Source organism: Manis pentadactyla, chromosome 12 (assembly GCF_030020395.1).
Source record: "Manis pentadactyla isolate mManPen7 chromosome 12, mManPen7.hap1, whole genome shotgun sequence".
Classification (NCBI taxonomy): domain Eukaryota; kingdom Metazoa; phylum Chordata; class Mammalia; order Pholidota; family Manidae; genus Manis; species Manis pentadactyla.
This window is the reverse complement of record NC_080030.1, coordinates 11,115,774-11,137,653: the sequence shown is the minus strand read 5'-3', so window position 1 is coordinate 11,137,653 and position 21,880 is coordinate 11,115,774. Positions and strand designations below refer to the sequence as shown.

Here is a 21,880-nt window from a genome sequence, read left to right as displayed (position 1 = left end):
TCAGTGTGCGCTCCTCTGCAGTCAGCTAAAATGAACTAAAAGCCGTTTTAGCAAATGACCGTAGTTTAGGGACTCATGAAACCGAAGAATCGAAATTTTCTAGTGTCAGGTACAGCTGGATCCAGGGTCCCACACAATGTTCTCAGGTCTCTCTACCTATCCAGCTCAACAACCCTGGTGGGAAGACAAGTACCTTTCCCACGCTTACAGCAAAATCCCTGGGTAAGACCTCTCTTTGGGTCACATGGTTACCTCGAACCAATCGCTGTGACCTGGGAGATGAGGTCTCTGATTGGCCAGGCCAGGATCCCACTTCTACCCCTCGTACTGAAGGTGGCTCCTCCAAATGGCCTGAGCCTGAGCCTGAGGTGGGCATTTCTGCTTAAAGCAGAATGCAGGCTACACAGGCATGTACACAGATATCCCCCTCAGCCTGTAGAGAGGGTCCACTCCAGCCTTTCTTATCCAGATGGAGAAAGGGAGAGGCCCAGAGAAGGTCAGCTCCAGGCCCATGTCACAGAGCATGTCAGAGGCAGGGCTGGGACCAAACCAGGGTCTGCTGTGTGACCTTGCACAAGTCATACCACCTTTTGAACTTTTCCCCATTTGTATTTGGGGATGACACCTGCTTTACAGGCTAAGGATAAAAAGATGACCCTTGCGAAGCCCCCAGCAGTGCTAGGCACACGGTGGGTGATTAATCAGGATTAACATGCTGGCAGTCTTTGGTCTAAGGAGCTGTGACTGTAACTGTGTCCTTGGCCTGTGGGGGTGATCAGTAGTCCAGGGACAGCAAAGCCTTGTCTTGGGACATTCATGGCAGGGCCCAGATGCTCTGGGTAGGAGCAGAATGAACCCACGGGCCACACTTGCTCAATCTTCAGTCCCTGCAAGGTGCCGCAGGTTGTGTCCAAGGGCAGCTTCAGTTGGGCTGCGGGGGCAAGAGGTAAGGATTAGGACAAGGCCTGAGAGGCCTCCAGGGTTGTGGGGTAGCCCCGATGAGGCAGTGCCTGAGGCAGGAGCCCAGGGGGGCCTGGGGAAAGAGGTGAAATGGAGCTGGAGGCTGGGGGTGTGACTCCTGAACTCATGGTCAAGGACAGTGACCCTGTCTCCAGTCTCTGTGCCTGGTTCCTTTTCTGTAAAATGGGGCTGTGTAGGGCCCTGGACTGGAGAGGCAGGTGAGGTCACAGGCCGGGGAAGGCTGTGACTTGGTCCTGTGAAACCCCAGGGACAGCAGCTCCGGGGAAGTGTGGGGTGGAAGACTCTGAGGACAGGGGTGGTAGCTAACTGTGGGGAGGAACAGAGAGGGCTCGGGAGGAGCCGTGGAGAGTTTTGTTCTGACGGGGCGCAGCGGTGGAGGGACAGCAGCTGATGTGGGCTGTGGGAGGGTGGCAGGGCAGGGTCCTTACGGTGTGAGTGTATGAAGGGCCAGGGTGCGGTGAGGGGATGGGGTAGGTGGGGGAGCCCTCTCGGCGGACCTTTTGCTCCAGGCCCTCCCAGTGTCCCCCAGGCCATCCCGTGGCCTGTGCCATTCCTCACCACCCAGGCCAAGAGCCAAGCCTGGCACACAGCAGGTGCTCAGCAAGTGCTGACTGCATGTTTACGAATTCCACTGCCTCTTGGCTCTGGGGGCTGTTATTTTAGGGGCTGTGGGGACCCCATCAGCACTCCAGCCTCCCCAGCCCTGAGACAGCCTCCAATGCACAGAGCACCAGCACAGCACAGCACCTGGCACACGGGCAGGGGGCTCCCTGAGCTTGGCAAGTCCCTCGGGCATCCTGGATCCGCCAGGGCCTGCCCTGCCTGGGCACAGACTAGCAGTCCATCAGGCCTTTCCTGGCACCATGCTCTCCTCACATGGTCACACATTCCTCCCAGCAGGCCTCTCATATCTGGTCCTGGGCCTGGCCACAAGACTGGCCTTCATCAGTGGGGCATTCATAAATGTGAGGCAAGCAAAGGCCGATGAGCACATGTACACTGGGGCCACCCTCTTGGTGCCAGGCACCAGGAGCCCGGGATGACCTATTGGCAAGAACCAGACCTGCCATCACTGACACCACCCATCAAGGACCAGATGTGTAAGTGAGGCTACCTCTGGCTATCTGGCCCATCAAGCTTCAACAAATGCCACATGAATGGCCCCTAGCTGACCCCACCCAAATCGCAGAATTATGAGCAGAGAAATGACTGGTGGTGTAAGCCTCGAAGTTTGGGACACTTTGTCACGCAGCAGTAGCTGACAGTTACAACACACATCACTGTATGCAGCAGCGCCCTCTGCCACCTGATGACCCACTCTGACAGAAGGGAAAAGCAGAGACCAGAGCAGGAGGGACTTGCTCAGGGTCACACAGCAGGTCAGCGGTGCAGCATGGAGTCCAGAGGTGGTGGGCATCCGCTGTGCGGGGCTCTGCCTAAGAAAATGTGTGTGGATAAAGCAAGTAGCTAACACGAGGCAGGATAGGGCAAAGGTGGGCTCCCCTCTGTCCTGTGGGGGATGTCCTTGGGATTGGGACAGGGCCTGAGGCCTGGATGAGGGGCAGGAAGATGGCAGAGAGAACATGAGGGAGATGGCCTGAGCAGCAGGGGTACAGGCCTCCCCACCCTGAAGCCACCCAGTGATAAAACTATCCTGCAAACCCTGGGAGGCAGCCTGAGTGGTTAGACAAGCAGGCCCTTCTTGGGAACAGAGGGTGGGCTAGCTCTGAGCATGGAGCACAGGAAGGCTCAAGGCCCCGCTCGGCACTGACCTGGCTCGGAGGAACCAAAGCACCTGCAGGTCTCTTCCGGGATCAGGCAGAGGAGGGTGGGGGTGGCTCTTCGGGGCTAGAACAAAACACGTGCAGAGTCCATGAGGCCTACTCACTCGGCTAAGCTGGAGTGCAGGTTCAGGTTGCCCCCTGGCTCCCTCAGATCCGTGGCCTCAGCCTTCAGGGCATCCTCTGTAAAACTGGGGCCAGCCACCCTCCTCAGAGGTCATGGCTGGGACTTGTGCAGAACTGGGTGTTTCAGACCCACAGGGCTTGCAAAGAGGCGCAGTACCTCAAGCTGCTACTAGTGTCTTTCAGAAGCACATTGTGTTTTTGCAACAGCAGACACAAGCAGAGCGTTTGAAAGCAGGGGAAACCATGAGTTGAAAGTAGAAGCTATGGTTTTATGAGGCCTACTGTGTTCAGGGTGCTGTGTAAGACACTTCATGCAGGGACCTCTAGTCCCATTGGCTGTCACCGACCTGCAGCAGAACAGCCAAAGCCAGACAGTTTAACTCAAATGAATCCAGATAAACCTTTGTTGTGCTACTTCAGAGAAAAGACTGCCATAGATTCATTCTTACATATTTGCAGGGCTTTTTCATTTTTGACAGTTCTCATTTCTTAATTCTCAGAAACAGCACACAGATTTTTTTTTCCCTTTCTATATCCCTGGTGGGGAACAGGCATGCCCCAAACAGAGAAAGCTGAACACATCTCAAGGTAGAATTACAGCTTATAGCGTGTGTGTGTTCAAATGTGTGTTTATTAACTTACAATGGAAACGAAAACAAAAACAGCTACTTCTCCAAAAACCTCTCCGCGGTGTGCAAGGGCTGTAAGCGCTTTCCATTTTTAGGCTGTCTGGTGCTCGGTTCAAAGCCTCCTTCAACTCCGGGTGCCCTCCCTGCTGTCTGACAGGCCCCTGCCCACCTTGCTGACAGCCCTCGCTTACCTGCTCCAATCACACCTGCCTCCAAAACCCCAGGGCCCTCACCCTCACCACTGGCCCGCCCAGAACACCCTCCCTGGGTCTCCTCCACCTGCCTGTCATCCAGGCCTCTGCTCACACCTCTACCACCTGCTCAGAGAGGCCCCCCCATCCCTCTTCTTCCTTTGCACATATCTGAAATGCTCTCTGCTCCATGTTTACCTGGTCACTGTGTGTCTCCCTGTGACAACACGAGCACACCTGTGTCGATCACCACTGTGAACTCAGCACCCGGCCCAGAGCCAGGCACACGGAACAGCTAAGGGCCCAGGTGCCAAGGGAATGAGCTCTCCCGCTACAGATGCCAAAGGAAGAAAGGAAGCCACCGGCCGCCGCGGGATGAGGAGTGGGAGTTGTGTAACAGAGAGAAGCAGCAGTTCCTGGCTGGGCGGCGGAGGTCCTTACAGCGAGGAGGCTCCGGGCAGCAGGGGCGGGCGGTCCCGGGAACTACCTGTGGCCCTGGGCTGCAGCGTGCATGTGGTCCCGGATGCTGATGGCCTGTTTGAGGAGACCCTCCACGCTGCGGAAGTAGACGCTGCTGTCGACGAGGTTCTTCACGGCGCTGAAAGGGGAGGAGGGACCCCGTCGGCGCCGCCCTGCCCTGCCAATGGGCTGCATCTCCCCGACCAGAGCTCAGGGCGGGGCCGGCACTCCTCGGGCCTCCCGCGGCCTCCCTGAGGGCTTAGTGTTCAGATTTCCACGCCAGGCCTCGATGTCATCCACGTGACAAAGCGCGGGATGGCTGCAACCTTCCCATCCCCCTCCCAAGTATCTCGCTTTCCCCCTATATCACCTATTCCTGCCTCCAAAGGAAGTATCAGCTGGACGCGAGCAGCCCAGGAGGCGAGCTCGGGCGGAACCAGAACCCCTCCGCGCTGACGTGAGGGCACGGCCGCGCCTAGCTCTGCTGGGGGTGCCGCGGCGATGAATGTCTAATGAACACGTTCCTTCCAAGGGCACTACAGGGAAATATTCACCAAGCTGCTTTTTTTGGTCCCTGCTAAGGCCAGAAAGTCGCCTACACAATGACAAACAGAAGTAAAACAAAAATATCATTTTAAAGTCCTTCTATTGAAGACAAACAAGTCCCTCCCGTTCATTATCAGCCAGAGACCTGCTTGCAAAGGGCGAGATCAAAGTGCGGGGTGAGGGGACAGGGGGTGTAGGTCCTCACTGGCTCCGCTGACGCGCTCATCCCAACGCTACCCAACGCAGTTGGCCTTCTGAGCGCCTGCCCACCTTGAAAACAAGCTCCCTGTTGAATAGTTTACCCCGTTTTACTACCTTTCCATTTTACACCATTAAGACTACCTATCTAAATAAAGCATTTTGAACAATTCAAAGATAAGTGTTCTTTCATGTCTATAAAGAAAACGTGATCCTTTGCATTAGAAAAAAATCACATCTCCCTAAAAAGAGGTGCTCAGAGCTCAGACCACACTGGCCCTCTGTCTTGTGAGCATGGTCCAGGGGATCCTTCTGGAACATGATGGACATGTTCTTTATCCACTGAGAAGGTTAGTAAGCACTTGAAATGTGGCTAGTGAGATGGAGAAGCTGAATGTTTTATTGCATTTTAATGCTTTCAAATATGTGTGAACAACCACCTGCAGCGTGGGGCCCTGCCCTGGGATAGTGCCGCTAGAGGAGCCGGGAGAACGTACAGACTTTGACACGTTCTTCCTTTACCGTGGCCTTGCTGAGGAGCTCACGGCTGCCCAGGAGCTGCTTGGCAGCCAAAAGAAAAACCCCTTTTCTACTTTTTCTTGAGCTAAGGAGATGTCTGCAGCCACCATCCTCAGGAAGATGCCATCCGTCCAGGTGGCCCCTTGTCCCAGTGGAGGGATCAAGGCTGCTGATGGCAGGACACTCAGCTCGGTGCCTCCAGCAGCAGGACTTTCTGTCAAGGAACCTTCATCTATGCAACAGCAACAGGCAAGCTGTGCCCATCCGAATTCCACCAAAATAACTCACAGCCCTTGTCAGGGGCCAATGGTACCTCTAAATAGTCACCAAACTTATGAGGCAAAGGGAACAAGCCAGGGAGTGAAATACAGGCTAGAAACATAGAAGTGGCAGAGGCCAGGCTGCCAAAGAAACACCAACCACTGCTCTTCACGCAGGCACATCTTTCCTTGGGGGAAAAACAAATCTGGAGATTTAGACAAAGCTAAAAAAAACAACAACAGTAAATGGTATACCCATGTTCACAGCAGCATTAGTTACAGTAGCTAAAACATGAAGCAACCCAAGTGTCCATCAACAGATGATGGGGAAATAAAATGTGGCCCATCCTTGCAAGGGAATACTATTCAGCCTTAAAAAGGAAGGACATTCTGTCACCTGCTGCTGTACCCATGAACCTTGAGGACATCATGCTGAGTGAAATCAGACAGACGACACAAAAGGGCAAGCACTGTATGGTTCCACTTACAGGAGGCCCCTAGAGGAGTCAGATACAGAGAAAGTAGATGCGGGGGGCACCCAGGGCGGTGCACAGCCATGGGGAGTCATTGTTTAAGAGACAGACTTTCACTTTTACAAGATGAGTGAATTTTGGAGATGGATGGTGGGGATGACTGCACAGCATTATAAATGTGTTTGGTATCACTGAACTGTACACTTAAAAATGGTCAAGATGATACATTTTATGTTCTGTGTATCTTACCACAATAAAATAAAATGGAAAGAAATAAAAACTTGAAAGTAAATAGCCCTTTTGTGCTTCGGCCTTTGTGCCAGCTGCCGTCCACCCTGCCAGCCAGTCTATGGTCCTGGCTTGGGGGTGGGGGGAACACTGGCCCCTCAAGGCGCAGGCCCATGTCCCTAAATCCTTATGGCCCCCTTCTGTGACAGAAGGGGAGGAGCTCAGCAATGGGAAGAAGCCTGCCCAAGAAAAACAGGGCCCAGGCAAACGGTAGAAGCGCAGGCCTGGGCTGGAGCCCATCTTGTGGACAGGTGAGTCGAGACCCACATGCCTCCACTCAGATATGTTTGGCAGGGCAGGGCTCACGGGACAGCTGAGATGCTCCTGAATACAGGAGGCACCCTGGGGCAGAGGTGCGGCCCTGGCAATGGGGAGGTCACGTGCTCACCTGCAGGCGTATTCCACCGTGTAAATGGCTCCTTGGCTCTGCTCCTCCCACCGCTGCATGTCGGCCTGTGGAGGTGGGGATGCTGTCAGCAGTGGGGGTTGCCTCCTCCGTCCTCCCAGCTCTCTGGGATGGAGCACCTCATCTCCGATCACCATGACGGCAGACACCAGTGCCCTCCAGCCCCTGCAACTCCCCTGCCTCACCAGCCCAGGTTTTCTGTGAACACACAGCTACCATGCCTTGCAGCCTTTGCCCAGGCTGGCATCTCTGCCTGGCACACCCTTCCCTCAGGTCCTCACATGCTGCCTCCTTCTCATCATGCAGGTCATGACTCACGCAGACCTTGCTTGTCCCCTTCTTCCAAATCTTCCCTAGATCTGTCCACCCACAGCCCCAACCTGGCTCCATGACCACATGCCTCCTCACTGGTGCCCCAGCCTGGACTCCCACTCCTACAGCCTCTGCTCCACATGGCAGGCCCCAGCTCACAAGGTGTGGACTGTGGGCAGGTCGGGTGACGGGGGTGGCTGGGGCTCACCTTATGCTGGGCCAGCTCAGGCAGAGAGCGGCGCACATGCTCCTGCAGCCGGTACAGGGCCACAGAAGGCTCATTGGCCAGGACATAGACGCTCTCGGTGAACTTGTCTGTGACTGGGTCCAGGATCAACAGTCCAGAGTAGGGGTGAGGGATGGCAGAACAAGGGAGAGTAAGAGGGGGTGTGGACGCAGAGAGCCAAAGCTTCAGACTCCTGACCGCTCATGAGCTCTGCCAGACCAGCAAGGAGTGCCCCCTGCCCCCCAGCAGCTGGGTCCCCTGTGGCCTGGATGATGGGTGGAAGGTCACAGAATATGTCCAGTGGCCTCCTGATCTCTCCCCTCCCAAGCCCACTTGCAGCAGACACTGCTGCTGCCTGCTCACATCCCCTCACATTCCTTTACCCCCATGCAGGAATCTAAGATTCTTCCTCTTCGGATTCCCACCAGTTACTGGACCCAAAACTGCCTGGGAGTTAATGTGCCCAGACGACCCTTGGCTGAGACTGACCATCCAAGGGTTTGAAAGCCCAAGTCCCATATCATGTGTTGGGACAACTCGGAGGCCTAACTAATCCCCCTGAAACCCCCTCCCTCTGCAGGATTTCACCAAAGGTCACTCCTTGCTCAGCCTCCTCCCCAGCCCTGTCCTGTTACCCCCACCCCTGTGAGGTTCTCCTGGCAAGTCAGTTACACATACATCCTCATCCCAGGGGCATTCCCAGCCAGCAGGTCCCATCTACGCACTCCCATCTACGAGCAGGTCCTGCTGGCTCTGCCGCAAAACAAAGCCCGAACCTCACCCATTTTTACCACTACACTGACCAAACATGGCCACCTTCCACCTGGATGCCAGATTCAGCTTCTCCCTGGTCTCCTTGCTTTCCCTCATGCCAACAGTCCAATCTCCATACAACAGATACCATGAGCTCAAAATGAATGTATCAGGTATGTCCCTCCCTTACTTGAAAACCTTCCACAGTTCCCATCAGCCAGAGAATAGACTCTGCCTCCCTTAACATGGCCCATAAAGCCCCCGTGTGTCCTTCCTGCTGTGGACCTCCCTGCCCTCCTCGCCCTCTGCCCCAGGCACAATTGCCTCCTGGCTATTCTTTGAACACTCCCAGTACTGTCCAAGAGAACTTTCTGAGATGATGAAAGGTTTGTAATCTGTACTGTCCCACATTGCAGCCACTAGCCACATGTGGCTACTGGGCACTTGAAATGTAGCTAATGTGACTCAGAAACTGAATTTTTAATTTCACCTAATTTTAACTGAAATACCTGTAATACTGTGAACAGTAGCTACTAGGCTGCAGCACAGCTCTGAACACTTCGCCGTCTCAGAGCCTTCGCAGCTGTTGTTCCCGCCATGGACACGCCCTTCCCCACTGTGGCATCTCTCCATCTCTCAGCTCCACCTCCTGGGCAAGGCCTTCCCTGCTCACCAAGCCTAATCAGATATCCCTTCCACCTCATTCTCGACCTCAGCACCTTGCTCATTTCTCTTACATTTAAGTTCTCATTCTTTATTAGGTTACATATTTACAGGAAAAAAATGTCCTCATCTGTAAATGGAATGATAACAGTACTCACCTCGAGGTCTGCTACCGAGATGGACCCAATGCTATTGCCCAGTGCAGTGTGGTTGGCAAAAGGGGGGACCCTGGTGTGTCTGGGAGTCAAGGGAGGCTGTGCACTAGTCTGTCCAGTGTTGGTATGTCACAGCCACGCCCTCAGTGGGGCAGCACGCAACCCAACACCTCCAAATTGTATGTCCTCTTACTCTCTTAAGCCTCCTCATTTTGAAAATGAGCATAGTAATAGCTTACACCTCAGTGTTGTTACCAAGGAGGTGGAACTAAGAGTACTTGTGCCTTTTAAATACTAACTAGAAATAACTGTGTTAATAAAACTTTATGGTTTGGGAAGGCAGTATAGCACAGAGAAGACAAGTAGTGGCTCTACAGCATCTTACTACGCTGAAGGACAGTGACTGCAATGGGGTATGTGGGGGGGACTTGATAATGGGGGGAATCTAGTAACCACAATGTTGCTCATGTCATTTTATATTAATGACAACAACAACAAAAAAGAATAAAGCGCAAACTCCTTAGTGAACCCAAATAAATAAATAAATAAATAAAACTTTATGGTTTAAAAACTGGCATTTTGTGATTTGTAACTATGTGAGTTACAATTACTTGCTGCCAATGTAAACGTACCCCAAAGCGTAAACATAAACAAGGCCACAATACGCATGATTGCCACACCCCAGGCGTTCTTCCAGTACCAGGTCCTTGAAATCCACAGCAATCCTATGGGGGGAATGACCCCATTTCACAGATGACAAAACAGAGGCATGGAGACTTTTTAGGTTTCAAAGCTAGTCAGCGGCCAAGTGGGGATTCTATGGCAGTTAGATCACTGCCCCCACATGCTCCCTCCGCGCCTTGCCCCCTCCCGCCCTCTGTCGGGTCGCCTCTCCGCGAGCTCCCGGCCCCTCAATCACCCCGGGGTCCCGCACCACCTTTCTTCCCCTTGAGCTGCATCTCCGGTTCCTCCATAGCGACCTCAGCCCAATTCCGCGGACCGGAACCGGAAGTCCGCAGGTGGGGGCCCTCCACCTAAACCTTCCCCTGAGAAACTGGACACCGAACTGCTCCAGTTCTGGTATCAGTGGCCTACCCTCCCCAGTCCTCCGTCCACTCTGACGAGAGGGGCCGTGAGAGACTGGCCATGAGCGAGAGTGAGGAAGGAAGCACACCGGGAGGCGGGTGAGGAGGGACGGAGAACCCCTGAAGCTCAAAGAGGGACACCTAGGTGGGGGAGGGACAGGGGCGCATCGCTTCTAGAGCCCCATTTTCCAGGAGCAGGCGAAATGGGGGAATGCTCTACACACTGCCCACTTGGGCTGTATAAACGGCCTCTTTGTACCCTCGTGCTGCCATCAAATCCCCGCCCTTGCCCCTAAACCCCTAGAGCAACAGAAGAGGCATTGTTATGGACGGGGGCGGTAATGGTGGCGCCCCTTTAAATTTAGGAAGCCCCGTCAGCCCCCCCAACCCCACCCCGCCCTGTGATTGGAGGAAGCCCCTCCATCCGCTGAATTTGGCCTATTGGCTCCCTCTGGAAAGGCCTGTGGGTGGAGCTGGGAGTGAGGGAAGAGGGTCAACTTGAAATCCTCAGAGATCGCTGAAGCTCCGCCCATCGCTCCTGAACCTGCGGGGTTTCCTCCCCAGCTGCGGGGACACAAACACGCAAGCGTAACTGCGGTGCTTGGGCCTCAGCGGAAACCACGCCCCTCCCCCAAACCTTAAAGGGCCAGGAGCACCTCCTACAGCTCTGGCCTCTCTGCACTTTTGTGGGGCGGAGGTGCGCAGGCGCAGTTGGGGACCTCTTGGGTAGGGGTATCGGTCGCGTATCAAGTTGCTGTCTGTCCGGGCGGAAGCAGCCAGAGTGCTGACAGTCCTGGCTCCAGCTTGCTCTCCCATACATCAATTGTAGGAAAAAAGTTTGTGAATTGGGCCGCCAAGTTTTGGGGGACGCGGGCTTCCGGCGTGGGGTGACAGAGGAGGCTCTTTGGAGGTGAGTGGATCTCCTGGGCCGGTTTGGGGAGGGTGGGTGGGATGGGGCCAGTCACATCTTTGTTGAGCTCTCTCTAATTCAGAAGACCACTCTCAAAAAATAACCACAGCAAACGTTTATTAAGCTCTGTCCGTGTATCAGGCTCCCTGCTCAGCTATTTACAAACATGATTTCTTTATAGACTTCATTTCCCCATTTTATTAATAAGGATACTGAGGCTCAGAGAAGTTAAGTCATGTGCTCCAGTTTTTCAAACCAGGTAATCTGACCTCAGAGCCCAGGCCTTTTAAAAAGCAGTGCATGTTATATGTGTCCTGGGGGTGGGCAGAAAGCAGTTGGTTTCTGGTTTTAATGAACCGACTGAGCCAGAGTTTTCCCACCCTCACTGTGCAAGGCCAGGTATGCAGTCGGTGCCTACTTAATAAGAATTATTGATCGTTATTGTCATTTCTGCCCTTTTGACGCATCCACCAGCCCCATGGAGCCCATCCAGCCTGCAGAGGACCTCAGCCTGGCCCAGCAAATGTTCACCCCAGAATTTGGGGACCCTGAAGAGCCCGGGGATGAGGCCACCGATGGCTCAGACACCGTGGTGCTCAGTATCTTCCCCTGCACCCTAGAGCCTGAGACTCCTGAACCAAATGCTGGCTCCTCCTCACCTCAGGGTAGGATTTTTCCCCCGAACTCCGTCCTTGGGGATGCAAGGACGATGGAATGTCAGGCCCAAGATGGGACCTCTGTCTTTATGTCCACTACCTAGGATGTTCTCTCTCTATCCAGAGAGGGATTGCTTGTTTTTATTTTCTTGTATTCTGGTAAAATCCACATAACATTAAAGTTACCCTTTTAATCAGAATTTCATACAGTTCAGTGGCAGTACTCATTCACAATGATGTGTAACCCCCATCTGTCTACAGCTCTAGAACATTCCCATCACCCAAAAAGCAGACCCCGTCCCCATGAGCAGTCGCTCCCTGCCTCCTCCCCAGCCCCTGGCAGCCGCTGATCTGCTTCTGTCTCTGTGGATGTGCCTGTTGGGGAGTCTTCATGGAAATGGAATCATACATTATGTGGCCTTTTATGTCTGGCTTCTCTCACTCAACATTGATATTTTCAGGGTTTATCCACATGGTACCATGAATCAGGGCTTCATTCCTTTTCATGGCCCCGTAGTCCACCGTAAGGATGGACCCCACTGTGTTTATCCACTCATCCGCTGAGGGACAGTGGGTAGTGTGCCTTCTGGTAATTGTGAGCGGTGCTACTCTGAATACCTGCACACAGGTTTTTGTCTTAATACCTGATTTCAGGTCTGGGGTAGATGCTTATTCTGTGTTGAACTTATCGAAGACCCAAGGATTTCTTTTGCCTGGAGTGCTTGAATATGTCTGATTCAGTCCTCCCAGAGCTTCATCCCTTCTCTTCCCCCTTTGTGAAGCCCTCTTCCCAGGACTGGTTTCTTCAGCTGGCCCAGCTCTCAGTCAGGGTCACCTTCTTGGAGTGGGTCTCCCCTAACCACCTTATCCAAAATGGACACACCTCCCTCCTTCCCCTCTTCCTCCTTTACCTGCATTTCATTTCTCCTGAAAATTTACTTGAATTTGAGCTTTCATTCTCTTTCTCTGTTTTTGTCTGACTCCCCAGCCTGTCCACGGGCCTCTTGAGGTCAGAGACTTTGTCTCGTTTTCCTGGAACACTGCAAGGTACAGAGGAGAAGGTGCACCTGGGTGTCCAGGAGGGCAGAGTGAGCCCCTGGAGTCAGTGGAGTCAGGCACTGTCTGGTGGCTCCAACCGCCTGCAGCCACAGAGACATACCCCAAGAGGAAGCTGAGGCCCTTCCCCTCTGTTCCAGCAGGCAGTTCCCTGAAGCACTCCACAACCCTCACCAACCGGCAGCGGGGAAATGAGGTCTCGGCCCTGCCAGCCACCCTGGACTGTGAGTGGGTCCCCGGTCCCCAAGGGCAGGAGGGGTAGTGGGGTGGCAGGGGCTGAGAGGGGCAACTTTGGACAAGGGGTAAATGGAGGCACAGAGGTGAGGACTGTGTCTCTCTGGCCCCTAGCCTTGTCCATCCACCAGCTTGCAGCCCAGGGGGAGCTGAGCCAGCTGAAGGAGCATCTGAGGAAAGGTATGCCCCTGCCCATCTGACCCCTGCTGGCGTGTGCACTGGGTGCCGACAGGACCACTGGGTGCTTCCCCCACCGCTCCCGTTACTACTGCCTCTACCCCTCTCAGTTGCTGACTCCACATGTGTTGGAGCTTACTCACGGGTGTGGAGTCCACTGTGTGCTTCCCTTCCCCCGACACCCTACCCTAGCTGCCCACCCCGCCCCTGCTCCTGCAGCCTTGGGGAGAGAGGGCAGGGGTGCATCCCAGTGGTACCACCCCGTTCCTGCCAGGCGACAACCTCATCAACAAGCCGGATGAGCATGGCTTCACCCCCCTCATCTGGGCCTCTGCCTTCGGGGAGATTGAGACTGTCCGCTTCTTGCTCGAGTGGGTACGTCCTACCCCAGCTGGGGGCTGGCCAGGGACTCGAGGGCAGGCCAGGGTCTCGGCCGAGCCTGCTCGTGCTGTGTCCGTAAGATGGTGATGCCATGGGGGCCCCTTGGGGCTTCCCCTTCCCCTCCCATTACCTCTGCCTCTACTCCCTGTAGGGTGCCGACCCCCACATCCTGGCGAAGGAGCGGGAGAGCGCCTTGTCACTGGCCAGCACAGGTGGCTACACGGACATCGTGGGGCTACTGCTTGAGCGTGATGTGGACATCAACATCTATGACTGGGTGAGGCACCGCTCGCTGGGCTGGGGCACCTCAGAAGCCTGCCCTGGGTGCTGAAAACACAAGACAGAGCCATCCCTGAGCCCCCCAGAGCTCCTAGTGTTTGGGTAGGGGAAGCTGACATATAAACAGTCAGCTAAGATACAATGAATAATGCTGTGATGGCAGGCGCACAGACAGCTTCAAGAACCCAGAGGCAGGCTGGGTAGCGAGGGCAGTAAGGAAAGGCTTCGGGAAAGAAGAGGTAACTAAGCTGAGATACATAGGAGGAGCTAGGTGGGCAGGTGACAAGCAGGGGAGGAACCACACTAAACTGGAGAGACTGGTGTTGTGAGAATCCAGAAGACAGAGTGTTGGTTGCCCCTGCCTCTTACAGAATGGAGGGACACCACTGCTGTATGCTGTGCGTGGGAACCACGTGAAGTGCGTCGAGGCCTTGCTAGGTGAGTTTAGGGTAGAGGCTGGCTCTTGGGGCCCCGGAGTTCCACTTGGCCCCCCAGGAATCCCGAGGGTCAGGAAGGAGTCCAAGTTCTGCTTGGGTGGCCACTCCTGCATTCTCCAGAGGATTGACTTGGGGTCAGGAGGCGGGAGGACAGGACGGGTCTGGTCATCCTGGTTGAATACTCTGTATGCCTTAGGGACCCCCAGATGGGGAGACTCTATTGACCACATTCTTCGGAGAGCTCAGGCTCTCGTCCAAAGCCACACAATCAATTGGCAGACCTGTATCTCTGTCATGGAGGGATCACTGGACCTCCCAAGTCCCTGTGCCCCATTTTGAACCCCCAGCCCCCAAGCAAAGCCCCCCTACTGCAGCACCTGCTCTGCTTTGCAGCCCGAGGAGCTGATCTCACCACTGAGGCCGATTCTGGCTACACCCCAATGGACCTTGCTGTGGCCCTGGGATACCGGAAAGGTTTGCCTGAGACCTATGGGGCACTGACAGGGTGTATAGGCAGGGTGACCACAGAGGGGTACATGGACAACCCTCTGGGATGTCAGATACTGACAGCTAGAGTATTCACTTTAGCAAACACCAAGTGCCACTGTATACCTGGCCTGGGCTTGTGCTAAGCCCACTTCTCGGGGCTCCCCATGTACTGGAGACAGGAGGCCAATATTTTTCCATGACTGGGGCCACACCAGGGGATGCACAGGTACTGAGAGGCTCAAAGGTAGCCCTGGCCTAGCCCAAGTATGGATGGTGGGGGTGGAGGGTGGGGAGGGACCCAGGCTGGAGGAATAGCACCTTCAGAGGCCTGGCAGGACTCAGACGCCAAGGAGGGGGCCAGGCCACATGCACAGGGCCTCGGAGGCCAACCCTCTCCCTGGTGGAGGTGCGTGTGAGCAGGGCCGATAGGCAGGCCCTGGTTTTCCGCATGTCTCCCTTCACAAAGTGGGGAGATCCTAACAGATCCAACAGCCTGGGGCCCTGGGGGGTTTGAGAGCTTGAGAAATCTCCCCTCCTTAGAGTTTTACTACATTTCGAACAGAAATCATTTCCCACATCTCCTCCCATCTTTCATAAAAATCACAATTTGCCAATTTTGTTGGGTAAGAAAGATTTTTATGATTCTGCAAAGTCTCTAGAAATGCATTTTTACAAACAGGGTAAGTTGAGGTTCCTGAGATGGGGGCCTCGGCCTTCCCAGCTGTGCTCGGGAAGGATCTGGACGTCCCCACGTAGGAAGTGGGTCCTCCACCCAGGTGCCAGGGCTGGGACGCCTCTGTTCATCCCACGGGGAGGGGGCAGTTCTCAGGGTAGCACACCCCAGCTCGCACACTGTGGGCCCATGTCTCCGCAGCCTCCACTCCGTTCATGGCCCACCTTGTCCCTATCCTGTTTTCAGTGCAACAGGTGATCGAGAACCACATCCTCAAGCTTTTCCAGAGCAACCTGGTGCCCACTGATCCTGAGTGAAGGCCACCTGCCAGGGACTCAGACACTCAGGGAACAAACTTGGTTGACCCAGAGCTGGGGGAACCCAGAACTGGCTTCAAAGGCAGCTCCTGGACAGACGGTGGGAGGGGGCCCTTCCTAAGAGGAACCAATAAACCTTCTGTGCAGAACTTGAACACGTTGCTATGCTTCCCCAAGGCTTCTTGGAGAAGGCAGCCTCCCGTAGCCTTACGCCTTCTCCCCCAGCACCCGCAGATGGTAGATGACCATGCGGCCAAAAAAGTCAGTGGCATCCTCAAATGTCACTCTCAGCCGGTCCACCTTGGCAGCTGGCACAGGGAAGGTGTAAGCACAGGCAGTCAAGGTAAATGGGGGCTCATCATTTCCCACCTGCCAGCCCCAGTTTAGACACCATCAGTGTGCTAGGCAACCCGGTGTAATAAGGGCCCCTCCAAAGCTCTTGCCCAGAACGGGTCATCATCAGCCTATTTTACAAATGAAGCCAGCAGAGGCCTGGAGGCCACTTATGCAAGGTCACATGCCAGGGCCGACAGCTTTCAGAGACAGACCTCCCTACCCCAGAGGCCAGCAGGATATCTGAAGTGAGTTGTTGTCCTCAGGGTAGAAGTCCACAATCTTAGTGAGCGCCTCCTTCCCCTGGGAACCTGCAGCCAGGGAGGGACAGACTGTTAGGCTGACATGCACTCCCCAAGCCCCCACCTTCCAAGGCCTTCCAGTACCTTCCAGGTGGCCCCGGCGACTGGAGAAGCCCCCCTGGAACTGGATCTGTAGCTGTGAAACACAGATACGCTGGGGAAACTCGAGGATCACCCACTGCGAGGAGCCCTGGAAGCAGACGGGGACACAAGACCACTGTCACTCAGGGCTCAGAGCCCTGCTGCGCAGCCGAGTTGGAGAGGGGGGACACTGCGCACGTTCCCTCCCCGTGCCCAGCCAGAGCGTCCCGAAGTTCTCAAAAAAGCCTGGGCCCCTGAATCTGAGTCATGAGGGGCGGAGGGCCCAGGAGAAGGTGCCTCACTTGGTCCGAGTTCCAGCACGTCTCCTCGTCCTGGTCGAACATGTGCTTCTTTCCAAACTGCCGGGTGTTGCGATTCAGCACCGAACTCACCCTGGAGGTACCAAAATCCCGGTGAGGGGCGGGGCTGAGGCCGTTCGCTCCTCACCACCGGCTTCCCCCCAGCTCCGTCCACGAGGGGCTCAACCCCAGGCCAAGGGTCACGCCCACCTACTCCCCCCCACACACCGTTTCCCCGGCTCTCACCTGGTCACTGTTTCCCCACAAACCAAAGAGTGGGTCATCTCGCCTCTACAAGGCCTCGCAGAGCTGAGCTGGGCGCACCCTCGGTTCGAATCCCGGCGCCAACAGAGCCACAGCGGCGCGAACCCGTCCACGCTCTGAGTCTGCACGTCCTCACCTGCACTACAGGACCAGACCCATCCTTGCCGCGCCCGCTCCAGTCCTAAATGTCTCCTCGATCAGTCCCCTTGGTTGTAAATTGGGGACTTCGGGGAAACTGCCAACGGTCCGACGCCAGGCCTTTCACAGTGGGTCCAGGAAAGGGAAACAATAGGTAGGTATCGGGGGCGGTCGCTCCCTCTCCGAACCTCAAGTTATCTGCGAAAGACTTGGGGAACCCAAAGCCGAACCCGGAACCGCGTGGCCAGTGCGCATGCGCAGGGTGACTCAGGCACCCGCCCCCGCAGCCCTCTCTACCCGGGCGGGGTTTTGGTTTGAGCCCCGCCCCTCCGTGTCCGCCTCTTAAAGGGCACGTATCCAGGGACTGCATTTCCTTTGGAGCCGGAGGAAGGCTGCCCTCTAAAGCAATTTGGGCTGAATGCGCGTGGGGCGTTGATTTGACATTTGGTGCCCGCCGGTATAAAGCACTGTTTTTGAAGTCTGAGAGTCTTCTTATAATGATGTCTTACTACTTGGGAAAGTCTGCCAAATCCATTCCTTAACTGTTTATGCAGCCTGGGAACCCCTGCACCTCACTGCCTCTCAGAGGCCAAGGAGGAGTTGAGGAAGAGGCCTTCATGTTGCGAGTGCAAGGAGTCCTGTCCTGCCTGGGACACGGGAGACCTGGCCTCCAAATCTGCCCTCTCAGTGAATGTTGCCTGGGACAGACTTCTTGGAGGATAGTGTATGTGATGTGGGTTTTGAAGGATGAACAGGAGTTTGCCAAACCAGATTGTACAAAGCCTCAGATACCAGGCTAAAAGATTTGGTTCCCTGATTCACTAAACTCTTGCCACTGTTACTGCCCAGTCCTGTGTGGGTGATTCTGGGGACTGGGGCCAGGGCTGAGCCAGAGGGAGAGACAGGCAGGACTGGCAGAGCAGCGGCTCTACCTGGAGGGATACTTCTTGGGAGGGAATATTTTGCCTGCACTTTAATGAGTGTAGGAATTCACCAGAGATAAAAATCTGGGGCAGGTGGTATTCAAGCAGAGAGAACAGCATAAGTAAAGGCCTGGTTGGGTAAAAGAACATGAATTTGAATAAAATATATGGAGCCAGATCCTGCTGGGCCTGGAGCAGTCTGGGGAAGGTGTTTGAGAAAAGGCGGGACACTATGCCATCTTCAGGAATGGAAAGTTCTGAGACAGATCAACCACTGGCAGGAGGCCGCAGTTCCTGGCTTTAGCTGAATGGCCTGGGATCCAGCCCCCTTCTTCAAGGGCTGGGGAAATAGTCCTCCTGGCATCCCACTAGCATCTGCCTAAGCCCACTCCTGGAAGGGGGCTGGCTGGGAAACTGGGACACCAGCGGAAGCGCTGCCCCATCAGCCCCTGTCTGCCAGGACTTCCTGCAAAAATTCATGGCCTGCTGCCATCCAGACCTGGCTTGCCGGTTTCAGAGCCAGGGCTGGGGGTGGCAAAAAACACCTCCCCACCCCCAGAGGAAGTTAGGAGGAGTATGGACACACACCCACACCCACGCAGGGCCACATCCGTTTCAAATACTGATTGGGCCACTCACTGGTTTTGTGATACTGGGCAAGCATGTTGACCTCTCTTGGCCTCAGTTTCCTCATCTGTGAAGTAGAGGGGATTCTATTTATAGGTATGTGGAGAATTCACGGGACTCTTCATATAGACTCATAACAACAGTGGCTGACCTTTGTTGACAGCCCATCCTGTGTTTGACTTGAAGCCACGTTTTGTCTCCACCCATTGGCTCCTAAACCTTCTGTGTCATCTCCATGTTGCAGCTACTCTGATAAGGTCCCCCAGAGAAGACAGGCATAGCCCCAGAATCCCTCATGCCACTCCTGGTCTTGGCATGGAGCCACCTTGCCCACTGGGACAAGGCCAGCTCCATACCCTTTCCCCGCCTCCTCACCCCACTGGCGCCTGGGTATGAAAGAGCCTCCTGTTTCTCCAGGGAATTAGCAGCTCTAAGCTCCCAGCAGAACAGCCAAAAGTGGCCCATTCATTTGGCTGAGTGGGGAGAGACTAGTCTGGCACTCCCTCCCCACTGCACCCAGGAGATGGGGAAGAGGGAGCTTCTAGAGGAGTCAGGAGTTGCAGCTCTGATTTGCTGAGGGAAACTGAGGCACATTGGGCTCAGGTCACCCAGGGGGACCAGGATCCAAACCCCAGTCTGATTCTGGAGTTGCCTGCACTGGGCTGAGTTTTGCTTTGTCAGGAGAGGAAGGCTCAGAGAGGGTCAAGAATTTGCTGGTCACACAGCAAGTATGGGTCAGTGGGGACTCTCTGGAGAAGCAGCCCTGCCCGTGGGAGAAAACAGGTCCCACTTCCCATGAGTTTGTCGTCCAGGAGTGGGGCAGACGAAGGCCCTCATATAGCTTTGAGCCTCAGTTTTCCCTTAGGGAATAAGCATGATGGTTACCCCAAAGCCCCAGCCTGGAGAGTCTGTGGGGAGCTGGCAGCCCCCTTTGGGGCAGCCTGGGTCTGATTTATCCTGCAGAGTCTGCCTGGATCTGGCAGGGCCTGGCTCAGACTAGACGGATGCTCACCTGGTGCCAACTGGACTTGTCGGTCCCGGCAGCAGGCGAGCCTGGGAGCCTGGGTAACCGGAGGTGGCAATGGGAGAGGGTGACCAGGCATAAAGGGACTGAGGTGAGCTCGGAACACTGGGCCATGAGGGGGCATGGTGAATGGTAAGCATGAATAGTACGTTATCAGGGTGGTCCAAGGACCGTATATATCCTGGTTGGAGACATAGTGCCAAGTGAAGGTGCCCATCCAGGGCTGTAGATGTGGTTGGGTGTGAACAACGTGGGACAAATGTGGGCTGTTTGTGGCTGCAGGAAGGCTAAGGTGTGGGTGCGAGCAGCAGTGGGTGTGAGCATGGAGGGATTCCAGGTGCAGCCGCCTCACAGCTGGGAGCAGGCTTGACTTGCGTGTGGCCAGGTGAGGTGTGTGTGACTTACATGTGCCTTGCTGCATTGGTTATATATGAGCCGCCTGTGCTGTCAAAGTGTGTCTGGGATGTGACTGTGTGTCTGTGGTCGTTGTGATGTTGTGTGTGACGGCTGTGAGAGTGGTTGCATGTGCCCTGGCTGTGTGTCACCTTGGTTATGTTGAGAGGTGCTTTGTCAGCCCGTGAGACCGGGTTCTCCTGGAGGGTCCAGCCCCCCTACTCCTGCTCTAGCTCTCTAGCCCCCTCCTCTACCCCCTCCCCCAACTTGCTGCAGCCCCTGGCCCAGGCCCCAGTGTTGGGGGACAGAGCAGGCGCTGGGGGCTGGTTGGGGCAGCTGGCCCAATCCCAGTGCGGGCCTATAAATAGCTCTTTGAGCCCAGCAGATTCCCAGGCAAGGCTGCCTCATTCAAGCCCCCGGCAACATCCCACCCCCGGGCCCCAGGCCAGCACCTTTAAGTTCAGCCCTGGCACCAGCCAGGGGACCAGGGACTGAGAGGACGGAGTGTAGAAAGATAGAGGGGAGTCAGGGGTAAAGGTCAGCTTGGCTCTTAGGCCCCAAACCTGGGCTCCCACTTGGCCCCCGCCCACACTGTACAACCTGAAGCAGGTGATCCCGTCCCCTTGAGCTTCAGTTTCCCCAGCCAGAAAATGGGCAATGGCATGTGAGCAGCCCCCAGCTTCCCATTTCATTTGCCAGCAACCCTGTAAGGTGGAGACCTGTAATTATCCCTGTTTTAGAAGGTGAAACTGAGGTATAGGAAGACGAAATGGCTGGCCTTTGGTCACTCAATTAGGAGCCACAGAGAGGGGTTTTGAACCCTGGACTTGAGGAAGCCAAGATGCTCAGCTCCCACGCATGTCCCACAACCACACCTAGACCCCATCCCCCCCTGCTGTGATGCTGTCACCACCACCCCCATGCCTGCAGATACTCCCATCAGTGTGATCCCTGACCGTCCCTCCTCTGTGACAAGGAGCTGAACAGTAAGCACAGCTCCTCAGGGGGTCACTTCAGCCCCAGGGGACACCATTCATCTCCCCCTGGACCAGGCTTGGTCCCCACGCAGGAGACAATGACACATACAGTGATCCTGCTTCTCTGGGGTGTTGCCTCATCCTTCACTCATTTCCACCCACTCTTTGGTAATCTTGCCAATACCACCTTGTCCCCTGTTTATATGTCCCCCCCACCAAACTAATACCCACCCTCAGAGACACACACACACAGATGCAGACCCAGTGCAGAGGGCACTGACCCTTGGCTCAGTACAGCCCCTTCTCAGCACCAAGAAACCACGACCAAGATTGTGAGAAGGAAGTTGGTGGAAGGACCTGACCTCTTTAAGCTTTTGTCCTCCTCATTTCCATTTCTCATTGTGGTAGTATACATAGAACATAGAACATTTTAAAGTACCCAATGCAGTGGCATTAATTATATTCACATTATTGTGCAACTGCTACCACTATCTAGTTCTAGAACATTCCCATCATTCTGAAGGGAACCTTGTCCCCATGAGTCATCATCCCCCATTCCCCCTTCCAAACCCTTAATAATCATTAATCTGCTTTCTGCCTCCAGATCTGTCTATTCTGAACATTTCATATAAATGGAATCATACTGTGGCCTTTTGTGTCTAGCTTCTTTCACTGGGCATGATGTCTTCAAAATTCATCCATGTGGTACAGTGTATCCATACTCATTCCTTTTCATGGCTGAATAATATTCCATTGTACATATCTATGTTTTTCGAGGTCGGAATGGATCCTCCCTGCAAAGGCACACACCGGCCCCCTGCCCAAAGCAAAAGTATTCTCAGGACAATACCTGATCCAC

At 54.9% G+C, this 21,880-nt stretch overlaps 3 protein-coding genes across 12 annotated transcripts; 1 reads left to right on the top strand and 2 right to left on the bottom strand.

The window, feature by feature from the left end:
• Window positions 1-78: 78 nt before the first annotated feature.
• BORCS8 (BLOC-1 related complex subunit 8) lies at window positions 79-10,057 on the bottom strand. Of its 6 annotated transcripts, none has more exons than XM_036895600.2 (7): window positions 9,904-9,972; window positions 9,599-9,691; window positions 7,378-7,490; window positions 6,840-6,904; window positions 4,196-4,306; window positions 2,754-2,829; window positions 79-931 (listed from the first exon to the last, which is right to left on the bottom strand). In XM_036895600.2, exons 1-6 carry the CDS (start codon window positions 9,938-9,940, stop codon window positions 2,796-2,798), a joined length of 453 nt encoding a protein of 150 aa, XP_036751495.1. In that variant the 5' UTR covers window positions 9,941-9,972; the 3' UTR covers window positions 79-931; window positions 2,754-2,795. The 6 variants fall into 6 exon arrangements, with proteins under 6 accessions (XP_036751495.1, XP_036751500.1, XP_036751496.1 ...); XM_036895601.2 differs by lacking the exon at window positions 79-931 and adding an exon at window positions 2,188-2,417 and having other exon boundaries at window positions 9,904-9,973; XM_036895602.2 differs by lacking the exon at window positions 79-931 and adding an exon at window positions 2,188-2,413 and having other exon boundaries at window positions 9,904-9,973.
• RFXANK (regulatory factor X associated ankyrin containing protein) lies at window positions 10,004-15,815 on the top strand. 5 transcript variants are annotated; one of them, XM_036895595.2, is made up of 10 exons: window positions 10,006-10,150; window positions 10,881-10,961; window positions 11,436-11,626; window positions 12,814-12,897; window positions 13,022-13,087; window positions 13,359-13,459; window positions 13,617-13,742; window positions 14,116-14,182; window positions 14,575-14,655; window positions 15,590-15,815. In XM_036895595.2, the coding sequence occupies exons 1-10, from the start codon at window positions 10,113-10,115 to the stop codon at window positions 15,658-15,660; spliced, it is 906 nt and encodes a 301-aa protein (XP_036751490.1). In that variant the 5' UTR covers window positions 10,006-10,112; the 3' UTR covers window positions 15,661-15,815. The 5 variants fall into 5 exon arrangements, with proteins under 5 accessions (XP_057345962.1, XP_036751490.1, XP_036751489.1 ...); XM_036895594.2 differs by having other exon boundaries at window positions 11,436-11,677; window positions 12,817-12,897; XM_036895596.2 differs by having other exon boundaries at window positions 10,007-10,150; window positions 12,817-12,897.
• NR2C2AP (nuclear receptor 2C2 associated protein) lies at window positions 15,764-17,505 on the bottom strand. The gene is made up of 6 exons (XM_036895606.2): window positions 17,375-17,505; window positions 16,922-17,343; window positions 16,679-16,769; window positions 16,380-16,485; window positions 16,237-16,304; window positions 15,764-15,984 (listed from the first exon to the last, which is right to left on the bottom strand). The coding sequence occupies exons 2-6, from the start codon at window positions 16,957-16,959 to the stop codon at window positions 15,868-15,870; spliced, it is 420 nt and encodes a 139-aa protein (XP_036751501.2). The 5' UTR covers window positions 16,960-17,343; window positions 17,375-17,505; the 3' UTR covers window positions 15,764-15,867.
• Window positions 17,506-21,880: the final 4,375 nt, after the last annotated feature.